This window comes from Balaenoptera borealis (assembly GCF_965194805.1).
Source record: "Balaenoptera borealis genome assembly, chromosome: 6".
In the NCBI taxonomy this organism is placed as follows: Eukaryota; Metazoa; Chordata; class Mammalia; order Artiodactyla; family Balaenopteridae; genus Balaenoptera; species Balaenoptera borealis.
In genome coordinates, this window is record NC_138863.1 from 534557 (window position 1) to 550949 (window position 16393).

The following is a 16393-nucleotide window of genomic DNA, read 5'->3' on the forward strand; positions in this document are numbered from 1 at the left end:
ACCCCACCTGGTTTTGATGCATCATCCTGTATCATGTTGCTGGGCTGGGCTCAGCTAACTCGTTAGCTTTTGTAGAATGCTGCTATTTGTGAGTGTCTGTCTGAAAAGTTGAGGATTCTCCATGGTGGTCTGTGAAACCGGCAATTAAAGATAACAGAATTCGGTTGTTCACCGTTTAGCTTGGGGGCCAGGTTTCATGACAAGAGAAAGGAGAGTGCGTGCCCGGTGTGGGCCTGTCCACCTGGGGTGTGTCCCCCTCACACTCTCCTGACGCCTCTGCCAGAGGAACCGGCATCTCAGCGAGCTCGCTGGGCCAGGGCCTTTCGTGGTATCAGATGAGGGCCTTGGTTGGCTTGGCCGTCTCCGAGCTGGAGGTTGCAGCTGGTGGTGCGTAGGTCACCTGGAGCCCTAGGGAGTGAGGACTGGACAGGGCGCCGTCCACTGGCGTCAGGAGCAGTGTGGGTGCCCGGGCCTGGGAGGGGCTCCCAGCGTTGCCATGGGCTTCCTGTTGTGCGGGTGCAGTCCCCCCAGCCCACGCCCCCTTTGCAGATGGAGATAGAGAGCAGCTTGCAGAAGCTTGGTCACTGCTGGTCAGTGGCAGGCCTGGGGCTCTAGGCTGAGTGCTGTCCCCACCTTGGTGTCTCTGATCATGGAGGGGAGGAAATGCGAGTACCATGTTGTCCGGGTGTCTGTCCGCGTGCTTGCTGAGGTTTGAGTAGCCCCCTTGGGAGGGACGTCGGTGACACTGTGAGGAGAACTCCCCCTCACAGCGCCATCCCCTAGGCCCTCTTAGTCACCTGCTCCAGGGCCCAGGCAGGTGGCTCAGGCCAACAAATGTGGGGTTGGTTTCTGCAGCAAACCAAGAGTTTCACTGTCGACATCCGCGCCAAGCCAGAGTATCACAAGTTCCTCATCGGCAAAGGGGGCGGCAAAATCCGCAAGGTGCGTGACAGCACCGGAGCCCGCGTCATCTTCCCGACGGCTGAGGACAAGGATCAGGACCTGATCACCATCATAGGGAAGGAGGACGCCGTCAGGGAGGCTCAGAAGGAGCTGGAGGCCCTGATCCAGAGCCTGGTGAGGCCCGGGGGGAGCCGCGCCCTGACCGTGGGTCCCGGGACCGCAGCGCCGTCAGTGGGGCGGGTCACATTGCGCCCTTCTCTCAATGCCACAGGACAACGTGGTTGAAGACTGCATGCTGGTGGACCCCAGGCACCACCGTCACTTCGTCATCCGGAGAGGCCAGGTCCTGCGGGAGATCGCCGAGGAGTACGGTGGGGTGATGGTCAGCTTCCCGCGCTCCGGCACGCAGAGCGACAAAGTCACCCTCAAGGGGGCCAAGGACTGCGTGGAGGCGGCCAAGAAGCGCATCCAGGAGATCATCGAGGACCTGGTGGGCGCCCGGGAGGCTCGGCAGGGCTCCGGGCCCCAAGGCGGGTGGGCGTTGCACAAGGACCGGCCCCCCCAAGGGGAGAGGTCCCCTGAAAACGGGGGCAGTTTCTGAAGCAGCCTTTAGAACCTCGCCCTCCTCGTGGGTCAGCCCGGCCTCCGGACGTCCTCTGGCCCTTGTGGCCACGCTTGCGGGATGGCACCTAACGGCACCTCCTGCGGCGCGGCGGGGGAGGGCCCTCCTTTGTCTGCAGAGCAGTGGGATGTTGTTACGTTCCAGTCCTGGGCGGTAGCCGCGTCAGTGCACTTTGTACCATAGTCTTTTTGGGAAACGCTTCAGAAAGAGGCCTCCCCTTTGGCCCTGCCCTGCGCCGCAGGCTGTCCATGTGCTGGGAAGTGGCTATAGGGGGACGGAAACAAAAGCGGTGGATGTGAATTTGACCCTAAGCAACGAACCTTTGCCGATTTTTTTCTTTTTGCTCTGTCTCCCCACAGGAAGCCCAGGTGACCATAGAATGCGCCATACCCCAGAAATTCCATCGATCGGTCATGGGCCCCAAAGGTTCCAAAATCCAACAGATTACTCGGGACTATAACGTTCAAATTAAATTCCCAGACAGAGAAGAGAACCCAGGTGAGTCCCTGCGGTGAGCCCTGTGCTGAGTGGGAAGCGGAGGGGGGTGGTGTGTGTGTGTGTGTGTGTGTGTGTGTGTGGTCCCGGCCTGGGGGAGGTGGTGGCGGGCGGCTGTTGGGTGTCCTGGTGAAGCTCCTCCCTTCCTGGGGCTCCTGCGCGGGTGCACTGCCTGTGCGGTCGGCTGTCCTGGGGGCTTCCAGAGGTTCAGGGTCACTCCCTGGTTTCTCAGAGGTGAGCTGTGTTAGTTGCTCCAGGGTGATGAGGTGCCCTTCAAATGTCCTAGAGGTTCACAGCTGCTGGTGACCAGGCCAGGGGAGAGCAAAGCACCTGCAGCCTCCTGTGCAGTGGGGAGCCCCGAGTGCAGGCCTGCCGCTTTTCCCGGGCCCTCTGCGTGCCACGTGTGCTGGGCTCCGTCCCCGGCAGCACCTCCCCCCCGTCGCCAGCACCCCTCTCATGAGGCAGCCACTGACCCGCCGGAGGGCACCGTCTGAATGGCTGGCTGCCCTTACGGGATGGCCCTTCAGCTCCAAGTGTCCTGCCTGTCACCTGGTTGTGCTTGTGCCCCCGGGGACGGGGCAGGGCGGGGCGATCGGTGGTCAGGGAGGTGGCCTGCGGGGCACGGATCTAGCTGGTGTCTCAGACCCAACTTTGTAAATCCCGTGTCCTCCTTGCTTGCCCATCTCCTCCCTGTTGACCCATCGGGTCTGGTGGCAACCCTGTGGCCTGCAGGGTGCACTCCCAGCGCTCTGTCCTCTGTCCTCTGCGGAGCTTGTCATGGCTGTTGAAGCGCCTAGTTTCCTGAGAAGATGGGCTCTTTTGAGTAGAAACGAGTCAAATCGTATTTGTCACATTTATGTTTCACACTTGAATGTTTACTTTCTAATCTTGAAACTTCACGTTAAAGAAAAATTACACAGGACGGTGTAAAGATACATCCAGATTCACCCCCCTCACTTACACACGGGCACGCTTGTTTTTTCTGAGTTATTTAAGTGTAATCTTGAGAGCCACCCTTTACCTGTGGTGGCCTCTTCATGAGGATGAGGGCGTTCTCCTCTGTCACTGGGGAGGACCGTGGCGCGCTCACCGGAGTCGGAAGATGCAGTGTCACGTGATGCTGCTGCCTGGTCCGTTGCCCACGTGCAGGTTCTGCTGATCTTAAGAGCGTCCTGCCGAGCTCACGCCTCTCCCCAGCTCAGCCCGGGGTCACGACTGCTGTAGGCAGTCGTGTCCGTGTGCTTACTCGCCCCTGGGCTCTGTCTTGCTCCGTGAACGTCGTGGTGTTTATCTCGGTCACGCCCGGATCCTACAGTGGCCAGGGGAGCCACGCCGGCCAGCTCCCGCGCCCCAGCGCTCTTGGATTTGCTGGCTTCCTGGCACGAGAAGCTGGCCCCTCCCCAGTCATCTTCTCCAGCCCCTCCTGGCTGCCTCCGCCCAGCACGGGTCGCTTGGGTTGTCATGACCGTCCGGGCACCGGTCTCCTTCCCTCTCGGGCGCAGTGGGCCCTGCTCCGCGCCCCTCCCGGAGGTCTGTCTCCTCCCCCAGCCAGACAGCGTCCTCCCGGAGTCGGGCGGGACTCTTCCCTCCCCACCAGCACCCCGTAGGCACTGGACCGGTGTGTGGGTCTGGACAGAGGCGAGTGTCCTGCGGTGGCCCGTAGGACGGCCTGGGCCCGGGCGCTCGGCAGCTTGAGCTGCCCCTTCCCTGTCCCTAGTGCACAGTGTGGAGCCTGCTGTCCAGGAGAACGGCGACGACGCGGGGGAGGGGAGGGATGGCAAGGAGGCCGAGCTTGGCTCCCCCAGGAGGTGCGACATCATCGTCATCTCCGGCCGGAAGGAGAAGTGCGAGGCCGCCAAGGAAGCCCTCGAGGTGCGTGCAGAACCCCACCACCACCCCCGCGTCCCTGGGGGCCCATCGCAGGCACTGGAGTGGGGGCGGGGAAGGGTAACGGGTCTAGTCACTTGAGCCCAAGGCCCCAAGCACCTCGGCTCGCCCTGCGGAAGGTGCTGGAGTGGGTCACAGCCCAGGAGCGGGGCTGCAGGCCCGGGACCGAGGACGGGCACGGAGCTGGCGGGGCTCAGACACCCCCTCCGCGATGTGCAGCTGCCGGGGCCTGTCTCGGGCTCACGAGGATGAGTACTTGCTGAGCGCCACCTCAGTGGACAGGACAGGGGTCCCGTCGTATCATAGGTCAAGTGGGGCAAGCAGCTTGCCGAGGTAAAGGGCACGGTCGGGGCCGCAGTCGGGACAGTGGAGTCGGTGTCCCATCACTCTGACCCACTCTAGGGTCTCAGCGAGGCTGGGATCAGGGCGAGCCTCTGTGTGAGCCCCACTCCCCTCCTCCGTGGGCCCCGGATGCCTCTTCCCCTGGAGTTGCGCTGCTTTGCTTCTGCGAGGGGGCTGCTGTGTTGAGCACAGGCCCGGGTCTGTTTGCTCTGCCAGCGTTGACCTGAAGACTGCATTCCACGTCCTCTGTTGAGTCAAAGGTCTGGGCGGCATTCTCAGTCCAGGTGGAACGGTACAGAAGGTTCGAGAAAGCAGTCTGATTGTCACAGGGCTCTTCGCCTGTGCTCCAGGAAGAGCTGTTGCTGAGCCCACAGGGTCCCTCTGCTCCTCGCTCGCAGGCCTAACCTCAACCCCTGCCCTGCAGGCGCTGGTTCCCGTCACCATTGAAGTGGAGGTGCCCTTCGACCTTCACCGGTACATCATCGGGCAGAAGGGAAGCGGGATCCGCAAGATGATGGACGAGTTTGAGGTACAGCTGTCGGCGGGTCCTTTCCCTGGAGACCAGGTGTCGGCAGGGGGCGGTGCTCCCCAGGTCGGGAGGTCAGCCCTCGGAGTGGGGCTTCACGTCCCACCCGCCTTGTCCCGAGCCTGCAGTTGTGCCCCTGGCCAAAGGGACAAGTGGGCAGCTGATCACGGCTCCCAAACTCCCCGCTGGTGGGGACCAGATAGACACGTGTCTGTCCTGCATGTGCATCAGGCCTGTCCCCGTCTCCGCACAGGTGAATATTCACGTCCCGGCACCTGAACTGCAGTCTGACATCATCGCCATCACGGGCCTGGCTGCAAATTTGGACCGGGCCAAGGCTGGGCTGCTGGAGCGGGTCAAGGAGCTCCAGGCAGAGCAAGAGGACCGGGTGAGGGCCGGGCGGGGCCGCGTGGGCCAGGGAGGATCGCCCGGGGGGCCCAGACCTCCAGCTCCCGGCTGCCCCTCAGCCAGTGGAGTCAGGTGGCAGCGGGAGAGCCAGGTGACCCCCCGTGCAGCGAGCTTTCATCAGAGGCCATGTTGGGGCCGTGGCCCTTTCTTCCTGACGTAACGGCGGCAAAGGTGGGCTTCCACGTTAATTAGCTGTTTCTTAAGTAAATCTGAAGACATTTGCCAACCTTACGGGGAAGGTTCAGCTGGGGAGGCCTGGGAGCCATTGCTAGGAAAGACCCCCTCGCCCCCCAACGTGTGACTGTGGTCCCAGGCGGCTCCCACTGACGCGCTCGGTGCAGTTTCCCTGCCGTTGGGTGGACGTGAGAAGCCGCTTTGCCTCTCTGGGGGGCTGGCGTTTGGAGGATTACATGAGTGACGCACGCAGGGGTGGGTATTCGGGAAACTTGAAGCACCGTTACATTTTATGTGGGGGTAACGGACTCCTTGCTGAGGGGAACCTTCCTGGCGTCTGGTGATGGGGCAGGGCCCGTGAACCTCACGAGTCTGTGGTCCCTGCTTCTCAGCCTCAGCACAGGCTTTGGGGGCCCTTCTCTGCCCAGGGCTTTGCCTGAGCCTCTGCCTGTGGACATCCCTTAGCGCTTTTGTTCCCTTTTGTGGGTTTTTGGTTTGTTTGGTTTGTTTGGTTTTGGTTTTTGGGGGTTTTTTGCCTGCTTTCGTACCCCTACCGCAAAGACCCAGAACTTTTTTATACTTACTCATCAGGCCTCTGTTTCACAAGTTAGGGTAGTAGAGCCCAGGGCTTGCTGCGTGCTGTGCCAGGCCTGTCGGTTACCGGCACGCAGCTTTCCCTCTTTTCTGAAGGACCTGTGCTCGTGGTTGTGGAGTGGTCAGGTCCTCGGGTTCTCATTACTAGCTGATGGCGGAAGGGGCGCAGCGGCTAGCGGGAAAGCCGTGTCTCGTTCTTGTTGCAGAGGTGACGACAGATCCCTTCCAGGTTGAGGATGGAAGGGGCGCGTGGGTGCGCGATGCTGAGGGCCAAGGCAGACGTGCCCCCCCTCCCCCTCACTCTCCCTTGTCTCATCTGCAGGCTTTAAGGAGTTTTAAGCTGAGTGTCACTGTAGACCCCAAATATCACCCCAAAATCATTGGGAGGAAGGGGGCAGTGATCACCCAAATCCGCTTGGAGCACGACGTGAACATCCAGTTTCCTGATAAGGATGATGGGAACCAGGTAAGGAGGACCGCTTGAGTCAGACGCCACGGTGGAGCGCTTCAGGGGCAGAGGGACTCTCACTGGTCTGTGTCCTGACCTGGGGACAGTGGCCACGCAGATTTAGGACGTATCCAGAGGGGCGGTGAGAGCAGCAGGTCTCCGAGGAGCTGATCTGGGCTTGGGGTCTGGGCCCATGTTGGCCCAGGCCAGCGCATGAGGCTTCTCTGTCATGGCTCTGTCGCCCTGTGGGCTTGGGGCACTTTTCCCGTGCCCACCTGGCCCTCCGCCCGCTGCACTCAGAGGGCAGTGGAAGGCGGCCCCTCCCCTGGGCACCGCCCGCAGGCCGTCACACACCCCTGCGTGCCCCCTCCCTCGCCCTTCTGCCCCTCAGGCTCAGCCTCCGGGAGGTGACCTGGGCCCCCCTGCCCCGCGCCCTGCCTTGCCCTCCTCCTGGCCTCTTGCTGCTCTGGAGTCAGCCCCCGGCCTCCTCACTGACCCTGACCCTGACCCTCCCCCTCCCCCTCCCCCTCCCCCTCCCCGGGTGCATCCTGGGCAGTGCCGTTTCTTCGCCTCTGTATTTCTGAGTAGTGTTCATAAAACTACTGTTCTTCTTCATTTGTGATTTTTTAAAATTATCTTGACCTTGAGAATTTAGCTCAGACTCCTCGCCTTCACTACCTTTTATTTCCGCCAACTTTTCCACCTAATCACCAATTTTTTAGTCACTGTTTAGTGTTTAGATTATTTCGGTTAATATTTCATGAGCCAAGTGGGGTTGAGTGGTCATGTGTCGCATTCATGGCTTTTTCCTGTGAGGCTTATGCTGCGTTTGCAGTCTGTTCAGTGCTGTTGTGTACTTGGCGGACGATGGGCCTGCTGGCTGGTGGGAGTCTGGGCTCTGCTGGGCTGGGTTCTGGGTGGAGCCCGCCGCCCACTGTCTGCATTTGCTTCTTCGGGACCGGAGGCACCTGGCCGCGGCCCTGGTGCGTCCTGGCCTTTCTCTTGTCTCTCTCCTGCTGTGGGTCACCGAGTTTCTGCTCTTCTGTTTTGTGTCCAGGTGTTCGTTCTTGTCGTGTTGTGTTCTTCGGTGTGGGTGCAGTGTTTTTCCCTGTCCTGAGGAATGTGGCTTTAGGTTGTACTTTCTAGTTTCCTTCTCTCTGCCTTGAGTTACCCATTTGCTCTGCTCATCTTTACGGCTCTGGCGTCTCATCTGCTGGTTTGAGGGGCAGGGGTGCCGGCCACGGTTGTCTGCACCTTGTCTCCAGGTCAGTCTGTCTGTCCAGCGGAGACGCCTCCAGTGGAGGTCACCCACCCCCGTGCCCTCAGCTGCCAGCGTCCCCTCGGCTTTGTGGCCCGGTGCCCTTCCTCCTCCTCGTCAACAACTGTCTTTCTGGTGGAGTGTGGGGGTGGGGGTGGGGGCGGGAGAACGCAGGTGCTGTTAAGCTGCTGTTTTGGGCGCTCTCCCTTCTGAGCTGGTTGGGTTTCCCCTTACGGTGAGGTCTTCCTCACCCAGGCCCGCTGAGTGCCTGCCCCACTTCTCACCTCCCCACAGAGCTGCGCCCCGCTGGGTCGGTGCTCGCAGTCAGGCATCTCTGGGTGCCCCTTCTTCTGACCGGATTCTCCTTTCTCAGCCCCAGGACCAAATTACCATCACAGGGTACGAGAAGAACACAGAAGCTGCCCGGGATGCCATATTGAAAATTGTGGGTGAACTTGAACAGATGGTTTCTGAGGATGTCCCGCTAGACCACCGTGTTCACGCCCGCATCATCGGTGCCCGTGGCAAAGCCATCCGCAAAATCATGGATGAATTCAAGGTGAGTTCCCGACCTGATCGTGAAGGGCGTTGAGCCCTAAAAGCACAGCAGGGGGGATCGGCTGGGTGCTCCCTGCACCATCGAGCCACTTCTTTCCCCGCGAGCCAGTTGAGGGGGCAGCGGGGACCACCTGGGGCTTCACCTCGTCCTGCCTGGGTCGCTGACCACACTCGGGATCCGGACTGGGAGACTTCTGAGGCTCAGGTGCCCGTCCCTAAGGTAGAGGTCGCGTGGGGTCACACCTGTGTGTAGTTGACCCTGTTGGCGGTGCCCTGCATGGCCTGCGGAAGGTGGCGGCCCCGTGGTGGCCGATGGCTCTGCCTCTGCGAGGGCACATGCGGCTCTGAACACCAGGTGCCCACAGGGCCCCGGTCCTCCCGGGGGGGATCTTCACTAGAAATGGACCGTTCCCGGCCGCACACGACGGGGCCCTCAGAGCCATCTCAGCTGCCGTGTGCTCCTTCCAGGTGGACATTCGCTTCCCCCAGAGTGGGGCCCCCGACCCCAACTGCGTGACCGTGACGGGGCTCCCGGATAACGTGGAGGAAGCCATCGACCACATCCTCAACCTGGAGGAGGAATACGTGAGTCCGGGCTGGGCAGCAGGCCTGGGGCGGGGCCGGGTGGGCGCCTCGCGGGTGCGGGGGGTGCCCGTCGGCATCCCTGCTGCGAGCCGACGCCCCCGCCTGCGCCCACAGCTGGCCGACGTGGTAGACAGCGAGGCGCTGCAGCTGTACGTGAAGCCCGCCCCCCACGAGGAGTCCAGGGCGCCGTCCAAGGGCTTCGTGGTGCGCGACGCCCCCTGGACCGCCAGCAGCAGCGAGAAGGTGAGGCTCCGCCGCCCAGGCCCTGCACGCGCGCCTCGGCGGCCATTCCAGACGCTGCTGGGGGGCGGGGGGCGGCCTCGTCACTGAAGCCGAGCCCCCTCTCCCCCCACAGGCTCCCGACATGAGCAGCTCCGAGGAGTTTCCCAGCTTTGGGGCTCAGGTGGCCCCCAAGACCCTCCCGTGGGGCCCCAAACGATAATGATGAAAGAGCAGAACCCTCTCCAGCCTGCTGACCTGAACCCACCACGCGATGGTGCGTCCCAACCTGACCCAGCGGCTGGGCCCTCCGAAAATTGTCGATGCTCCCCTTCCCTGAGGTCTCACAGCGAAGCCGGCGCCCCGCGCTGTGTGCGGCCCGGCCCCGGGCCTGGTGGCACCCAGCGTGGCGCGGGCCCTGCTCCCAGCCTTTGCTCTGGGCGGCTCTCCACTGTCGTGAACACTAAGGAGGTCACGGAACGGTGTCACCCAGCACGTCGGTGAGGCTGTGGCCTCCGCCAGGAGAGCACCACAGGTGCAGCCGAGTCTACTTCCTGTGTCATGACCTCAGGAAATAAATTTCCTTGACTTTATAAAAGCCAAAACGTTTGCCCTCTTCCTTTCCCACCTCCCTCTCTCTCTCTCGTGCCTGTCGTCCAGATGCTCCTCCGGTAGAACGCGCTCCGCCTTCTTCCAGCTGCCAAAAAGCCCGCTTACCCAGGCCACAGGGCAGGTCGGGAGGCCCGGTGTGCACCCTGGGCGCCCGCAGACCCAGAGGAGAGCCCGGTGGAGCCAGAGGGATCAGGAAGGCAGGAGGCAGACGCGGTTCTTGGAGGGCCCTGGCTTTCCCGGTGTCACGTCGGGGTCTCTGCCCCGGACCACACGGGTGCAGGCCCCGAGTCTGGTGAGCCTGGTGAGCGCGGGGCCTGAGGAACGCCAGGCGGAGAGGAGGGGGCTGGCCGGGGAGGTGGAGATCACCCACGCCTGCTCCGTGGAGGCCCCGCCCTTTGCACACTGGCTGACTTGTTTTTACACCACCTTCCGCTCCCTCGCACCCACCCCTCCCCAGATGCCCCCTGTTGAGTTGCCTCTTTCTACCTCAGAGCTGGTATGGGGTGTCCCGAGCTTCGGGCTGTGTTTGCTGCGGCCTTGGGGGCTGGAAGCCGAGTGCCCGGCTCAAGGCCGTGCTCTCCCTCACCCACTGGGTTGGTGGCCAGTGGGCCCGTCCAGTGGGGAGCACACGGGTCACTCCCCCCAGGTGGCCGCTGATGGCATGCTCAAAAGGCAGGCCTCCTGGCCCCGGGGTAGAGAGAGGCTGCCGCTCGGCCGGGACCAGAGGCCCCGGTGCTGCTGGCGGCCTCTTTGTCAAGTGTGTGGTAGGTCAGTCCCGCGGTTGGACCCCAGGCCTTGGCGGGTCAGGGTGCCCCGGCCCTAGCCGGCTTGGTGAAGGTCCACCCTGAAGAGGGAAAGTTGGGGCCCCGTCTCCACGGAGGCGACGGGCCACTCTGAGTTGTCTTGTCCCAGATGCTGGGCTTCCTAGAGGAGCTGCCTTGTGCCCCGGGGACAGTCATCTCTGCTCTGACCACCTTCTCCCCACCCTCAGAGTTTTTCTCTCAATTTATTAACTGGAGCTCGGCCACCTTCTGACTCTTCGGTTCCGGAGTAGACCCCGAGTCTAACTGCGGTCGCCTCTGCAAGTCCCCGCTAGCTCCGGCAGCCTTAAGTGTGCCCACTCAGAGGTGTGAGCAGCTGGGAGAGGAAAGAAGGAGCGTTTGCTCCTGCTCAGCAGGCTTCGTGACCCCGGAGGAGGTGAAGTTGATTGCAGTAGGAGACAGGAGGAAAGGCCCCGCCTCTGGGAGCCTCGCGGGGAAGGGCCGGCCCCTCCTCTCCTTTTGCATGAGTCAGGAGCCTTTCTCACCGCCCCCTCCCTCTGTCTTTCCTACAGCATCCAGCCCTGCCCTCCCCAGAGGTAAATTTTTAATTCTCACAACAGATTTTTGCACACGTGCATTTACTGCTAAACGTCATAGATGCAAACTCCCCTTTCCTAAACTCTGGGGTCTTGCTTGCTCTGTTTTTGGTTGTTGTTAAAGGGGATGAGATGACTGTGCCCAGGCCTGTCCCCTGCGGCCTCCGATGCTGTGGGGAGAGCCTGGCGGGAATGGGCGCGTGTGTCCGTCTCCTTGTTGAATGTCTTCCATATCATATGTGTCCATGGCTACCATCCATCCCTTGGCCTTAAATTTAAAATTTGGAGATTATATGCAAACATGTGTAAAGGCTCATGAATATGGATGACACTGGAATTTTATAAATTCTAAAATAAAACCCGAAACCAGATATAGTGTGCTGGGACTCATTTTATCACGTCCCGTGTGTGCTCAGTCTGTTTTTTTTAAATAGTGGATTTTTTTTTTTAATTTATTTTATCTTTGGCTGCGTTGGGTCATCATTGCTGCGCGCGGGCTTTCTCTAGTTGCGGCGAGCGGGGGCTGCTCTTTGTTGTGGTGCGTGGGCTTCTCATTGCAGTGGTTTCTCTTGTAGCGGAGCACGGGCTCTAGGCGCGCAGGCTTCCATAGTTGTGGCTCGAGGGCTCTAGGTGCGCGGGCTTCAGTAGTTGTGGTGCACGGGCTCAGTAGTTGTGGCACACGGGCTTAGTTGCTCCACGGCATGTGGGATCTTCCTGGACCAGGGCTCGAACCCGTGTCCCTTGCATCGGCAGGCGGATTCTTAACCACTGCGCCCCCAGGGAAGCCCTTGTGCTCAGTCTTGTGAAACCAGGGGTGTCTTCAGCATGCTCTTGAGTGGTAACTGGACACCCACAGATATTTGGTGCAGTTCTCCCAGCTGGCCTAGGGTTCTCAGCCCTGTGTTAACTGTTCCCGCAGGGGCCACCACGCTGGGAGGAGGCGTTGTTGGGGGTGGACAGCGACCCGGCACCTCCCACTCCTAAACGTGCGCCCTGCGGGGGCGCCAGCGGGCGCCAGGAGCTGTGGACGAAGTTTGAAGGCAGCGCTGTCCCCAAGAGCTGGGCAGAACGGCTCAGTGGCCGTCTTCCTTCAGGGAGCTGACACAGCAGCCGGGGTGGGCCAGTTACGCACAACGCTGCAGGGAAGGCTTCTGGTGGTGCGGCCCCTGGAAAAGGTCGCACCTGTGGGTTCCATCGTTCCGTCCCTCCAGTGGAGGCCAAGGTGGTGGCTACTCTAGGTGGGAGGAGGAGGGTGGTGTGGGAAGGTCCTTGTCAGGACCGCGTCCTTGTGATCAGGGCTGCGTCTTCGTTCAAAAGCTGGTTACACTGGTGTGCTCACTTCATGAAAGCCCAAGGTGTGACCTAGCGTTTCTTATGTTTCCATAAATTTACTTTAAAATTTAAAAAGTTTGAAACAGAAACAACAACAACAAAGCAACCATCTGCAAGAAAATACTTGTGGATTTGGTGACAAGGGCATGGTGCGTGCAGCCCCACCACCCACAAGCGGAAGGACAGCTCATTTTCTAAACAGTGGGTGAGCAACTGGCAGATTCAAAAAAAATGCCAGTGGCCACACCACAGCCTCAGCCCCACTGGTCAAGAAATGCTCAGTGCTGCCTGAGGCCCAGAGCAGTGGGTTTTTAAATGTGTCAACCGGCAGTTCTGGGGAGAAGCTGGGCGGTGGTGCAGTGCATCAAAGCGCTTTAAAAATCATGTGCCCTTTTTGACACTGCTGTGCACTTTGAGGAGCGTCCCCTAAGGAAATCGAAGGTGGGCACAGTGTCTCTGGGCGTTTATGCCATGTGACTTCTAACCGCAGAGCAAGAGAACGGTAAGCAGATGGCGAAGTTGGGAGGTGCTGTGTGACCCGAGCGAGGAGAAGGTAAACACAGAAAGAGGTCGTGAAGCCAGTCAGCGGACGAAGTCGAACTGCAGGTACCGTTAAGCTCCCAGCTCTGAAGATGACCACGTGCACCCAGACAGGCAGACTTCCAGAAGGAGATGCACCGAGCATCGCAGGAATGTCCTTTCCTCCAAGCACTTCACTGGTCAGGGGATAAAGTTCAATCTCCTTCCAAACCTTCCCCATCTGGGCGCTCGCTGCCCGGAGAGACGGGGGTGCCCCCTCCTCAGAGCGCACCGCCTGGGGCGTCAGGTGGTGCCACAGGAGGAGAGGAGAGGGCGGCTCAGAGGCTGTGGACAGGCTGGAAGGGAAAGGGGCTCAAGATGAGAAGACAGACCTGCAGGCCTTGTGGGGACGGGGATGCAGCGGACGGGGCGGGGGTGGTGAGCAGACTCCCAGCAGGTTGCGCAAGATGCTGCGTGGACAGGGTGGGAAGGGGCGGGGCTGGAGAGGGGACACCGCCATCGCCATCCGAGGGAGAGCATGTGCGGGGAGCACGGGAGAGAAGACGGAGGACAGGAGATGAGCCTCGCCGAAGGGCCGAGGGGGATGGAAGTGTGAATGGAGCAGCCCTCGGTGGAAACCACCTCCTGTGCCTGCGAGAGGATGGGGAAGGGGGAGGGGCAGGGGCTGGAAGGACCGGAGCCGTCCTGCCCCAGGGGAGTGAGGAGACAGCACTGGTCTGTGGGGCTGGGCAGGAGCTGCCTGATACCCCCGGGGTCCCCCGGGCACGGCGTGCCCAGCGCTCCAGGTACCACGCTGCAGTTGGCCGGCCGTGGGCGCCACAGCAGGCCTGGGAGGCCTGAGGGGCCAGGAGACGGGCTGTGGCCTCTGAGGGTGGTGAGCCTTTGACAGCTCCGCATCTCCCGCCCGCCCTCCAGGTGGGGCTGCTCTCAGGGCGACCCCTGTGCCTCTGGCTCCTGGCAGCCTAGGCTTGTGGGCCCAGATTCATCTCTGAGCCCAAGGGCTGGTCCTCTTCCGCCCCGTTTGTTCCAAAAAGAACCTGTTTTCAGGAAAGGGCAGAGGAGGCGCGGGACAGCAGCAGAGCACGGGGGGCGGGGCGCTCACCTCGTTCTCGGCCAGCGCCTGCTTGGCCAGGTAGCACTCCCGCTTCACCTTGATCTCCACAGATCCGGGGATGTCAGGCACCAAGAGGTCAAGGACCCGGCCGACGGAGAACGCCATGTGCTGGGAGCAGGGGGCAGGGCACCCTCACCCCTTGGCAAAACAAGTGCCCAGAGTGGCCTTCGTGGGGCCGTATGTGGGCACCTGCTCCCCAGGTGTGGGTTGAGCTGGACAGCAAAAGCATCAGTGCAGAAAGGGAAACTCCTGGAAGAGGCAGAGGCCACAGCGACAGAGACCACCCCCAGCTTCTGCGGGACACTCCGCAGGGCCCAGGGCATTCTGATGTCCACACGGCTGGAGACGGGGGCCAGGCAGAGGACTGTGACCTGACCAAGGTGACACAGCAGTGAGCGCCCTTGGTCACGCCAACCCCTGCGCACCTTGTCCTGGGATTAGGCAAAGTACTGGGGGTGGGGAGTGGGGCCCACCATGCTGGTACCTCACACACGATGATGAAGGCCAGGCGGATGGCCAGAAGATTCCAGTGGGTCCGGGCATGACGTCCATCATCCCCCCTGAAAGCCCGATACCTGCAGGAGACGTGGGGCTCAGTGGGGAGCCGGGCTGAGGGTGCCAGACGCACTTCTCAGCTTCTCCTCCTCCTCCCCACCAGCTGGGCTTACCACCGAGGGTGCTGGAAGCAGGGAACGTCCCCACGCAGGCTGCTCGGACAGTACCTTTTGCTGTAACTCTTGGGGTTTCAAAGGGGTGGAGGGGCTGCCTTGGCCCATTCCCCTACCAGACTGAACTGAGCCCCACGGTGGCAAATGCCTCCTCATCCCGCAGATGTGACAACCCAGGACGTCTGTGCTTCTACAGGTGATGTCAACCTACCTACACCGGGAGAACATGCCATTATGTGAGACCAGCTGCCGGCCCTGCCGGCACTGCCTGCCCGGCCAGCCCCTCTGCTATCCTGAGCACGACGCTGGGCTTTGCTGGCTAGTCCAGATTGAATGGCCATCTTGCCGTCCTTTCACATCCTCCCGTATTTCTGTGTTGTGGTAAGAAAGCATTACCAGGGCCAACTTTGGAGGAAAAGAAAAAAGCCAAAAATCTTGAAAATAAAAATTCCCCGAAGAATGGGCTATACTTTAAGTGGCTAAACGAGACAGGACAGAAGGGACACACCGTGGGAGCTGGAAGACAGTTACGCAGTGCTGAGGCCCAGAAAGACAGACAAACAGGAGAGAGTGCTCAAGACACACGGGGGAATGGAGATGCTCCAACAGCAGAGAAGGTAAGGGAGCCGGAGAAGCACTGCCTGAGGCATAGAGTGCAGTTGTTCCAGAACTAAAGAAAGGCATCACTCTAGACCAGTGGCACCTGCTGAGTCTCAGTGAGAAACATAAATAAACCCTACCATGACAGGTACCTGTTAGTGACACAAATCAAGGAAAATGAGAAAAAAATCTTAAATGCGACGAATGCTTCTAACAAGAAAAGCCAGTGCACGAAAGAGAGATATTTAGAAAGAGCTGAGGGAAAATAACCCTTAACCTAGAATTTTATACCTGCCATTTGAAGGACAAAGTGAACATACTTAAGAGTTTACCAGCCACACCGTTCCTAAAAGTGCCTATTAAAGGATAAACTTCAGGGAGAAGAAAAATGAACTCAGAGGAAAGACAATGCATAAGAAAACACTGTAGCCACAGAAGTTAATGAAATACACCAGAGTTGTGATTAACAAATGACTAAAAGTGTTTTGTCTTCTTCCAGTAGTAAAATTAAAGTCTGAACAATAAAGTTTAGAAGCCTAACCTAATGGGTATGTATAGAACCTTGCTCCAAAATTAATAAAGATTCTGTTTAGGTTCACTTGAAACGTATGCAAAAATCCATTGTGACCAGCAGATCCTAAAGGAAGACTCAACAAGTGTGAGGTTTACATCATATCAACTCTTCAGGCTCTCTGACCTCCATGCAGTTAAACTACAAATGATTTTTTAAAAGTAGCAAAAACAAAACTCTGTGTGTTTGGGAAATTACTTTCCTAAGTGATTCATGGATAAATAGGTAAATCACAATTGAAGTGATGAAATATTTAGAAGTGAAGGATAGACGTATTATCAACACTAGTGGAATGAAGCTTTTAAAAAGTATGTTCAGGGGCTTCCCTGGTGGTGCAGTGGTTAAGAATCCGCCTGCCAATCAGGGGACACGGGTTCGAGCCCTAGTCCGGGAAGATCCCACATGCCGTGGAGCAACTAAGCCTGGGCGCCACAACTCCTGAGCCTGCACTCTGGAGCCCGCGAGCCACAACTACTGAAGCCCGCACGCCTAGAGCCTGTGCTCCACAACAAGAGAAGCCACCGCAATGAGAAGCCGGCGCGCTGCAACGAAGAGTAGCCCCAGCTCGCCACAACTAGAG

The 16393-nt window shown here is 59.8% G+C and overlaps 2 protein-coding genes across 5 annotated transcripts in view; one reads left to right on the forward strand and one right to left on the reverse strand.

Moving 5' to 3' along the window:
* HDLBP (high density lipoprotein binding protein) overlaps positions 1 to 9624 on the forward strand; it is a 68386-nt gene extending 58762 nt beyond the window's left edge. For all 4 annotated transcript variants that reach the window (XM_082396029.1, XM_082396027.1, XM_082396028.1 and 1 more), the window contains 11 exons: positions 856 to 1077; positions 1175 to 1393; positions 1885 to 2023; positions 3738 to 3892; positions 4674 to 4778; positions 5029 to 5163; positions 6274 to 6417; positions 8031 to 8216; positions 8684 to 8800; positions 8915 to 9043; positions 9156 to 9624. In XM_082396029.1, the coding sequence (XP_082252155.1) occupies positions 856 to 1077; positions 1175 to 1393; positions 1885 to 2023; positions 3738 to 3892; positions 4674 to 4778; positions 5029 to 5163; positions 6274 to 6417; positions 8031 to 8216; positions 8684 to 8800; positions 8915 to 9043; positions 9156 to 9242 (1638 nt within the window). In that variant the 3' untranslated portion in view covers positions 9243 to 9624. The remainder of the gene's footprint in view (positions 1 to 855; positions 1078 to 1174; positions 1394 to 1884; positions 2024 to 3737; positions 3893 to 4673; positions 4779 to 5028; positions 5164 to 6273; positions 6418 to 8030; positions 8217 to 8683; positions 8801 to 8914; positions 9044 to 9155) is intronic.
* Positions 9625 to 13554: 3930 nt separating this feature from the next.
* Positions 13555 to 16393, reverse strand: part of ANO7 (anoctamin 7) — a 28939-nt gene continuing 26100 nt past the window's right edge. Inside the window, 3 exon segments of the mRNA XM_082396766.1 lie at positions 13555 to 13897; positions 13963 to 14082; positions 14459 to 14549. Of these exon segments, the coding sequence (XP_082252892.1) occupies positions 13823 to 13897; positions 13963 to 14082; positions 14459 to 14549 (286 nt within the window). The 3' untranslated portion in view covers positions 13555 to 13822.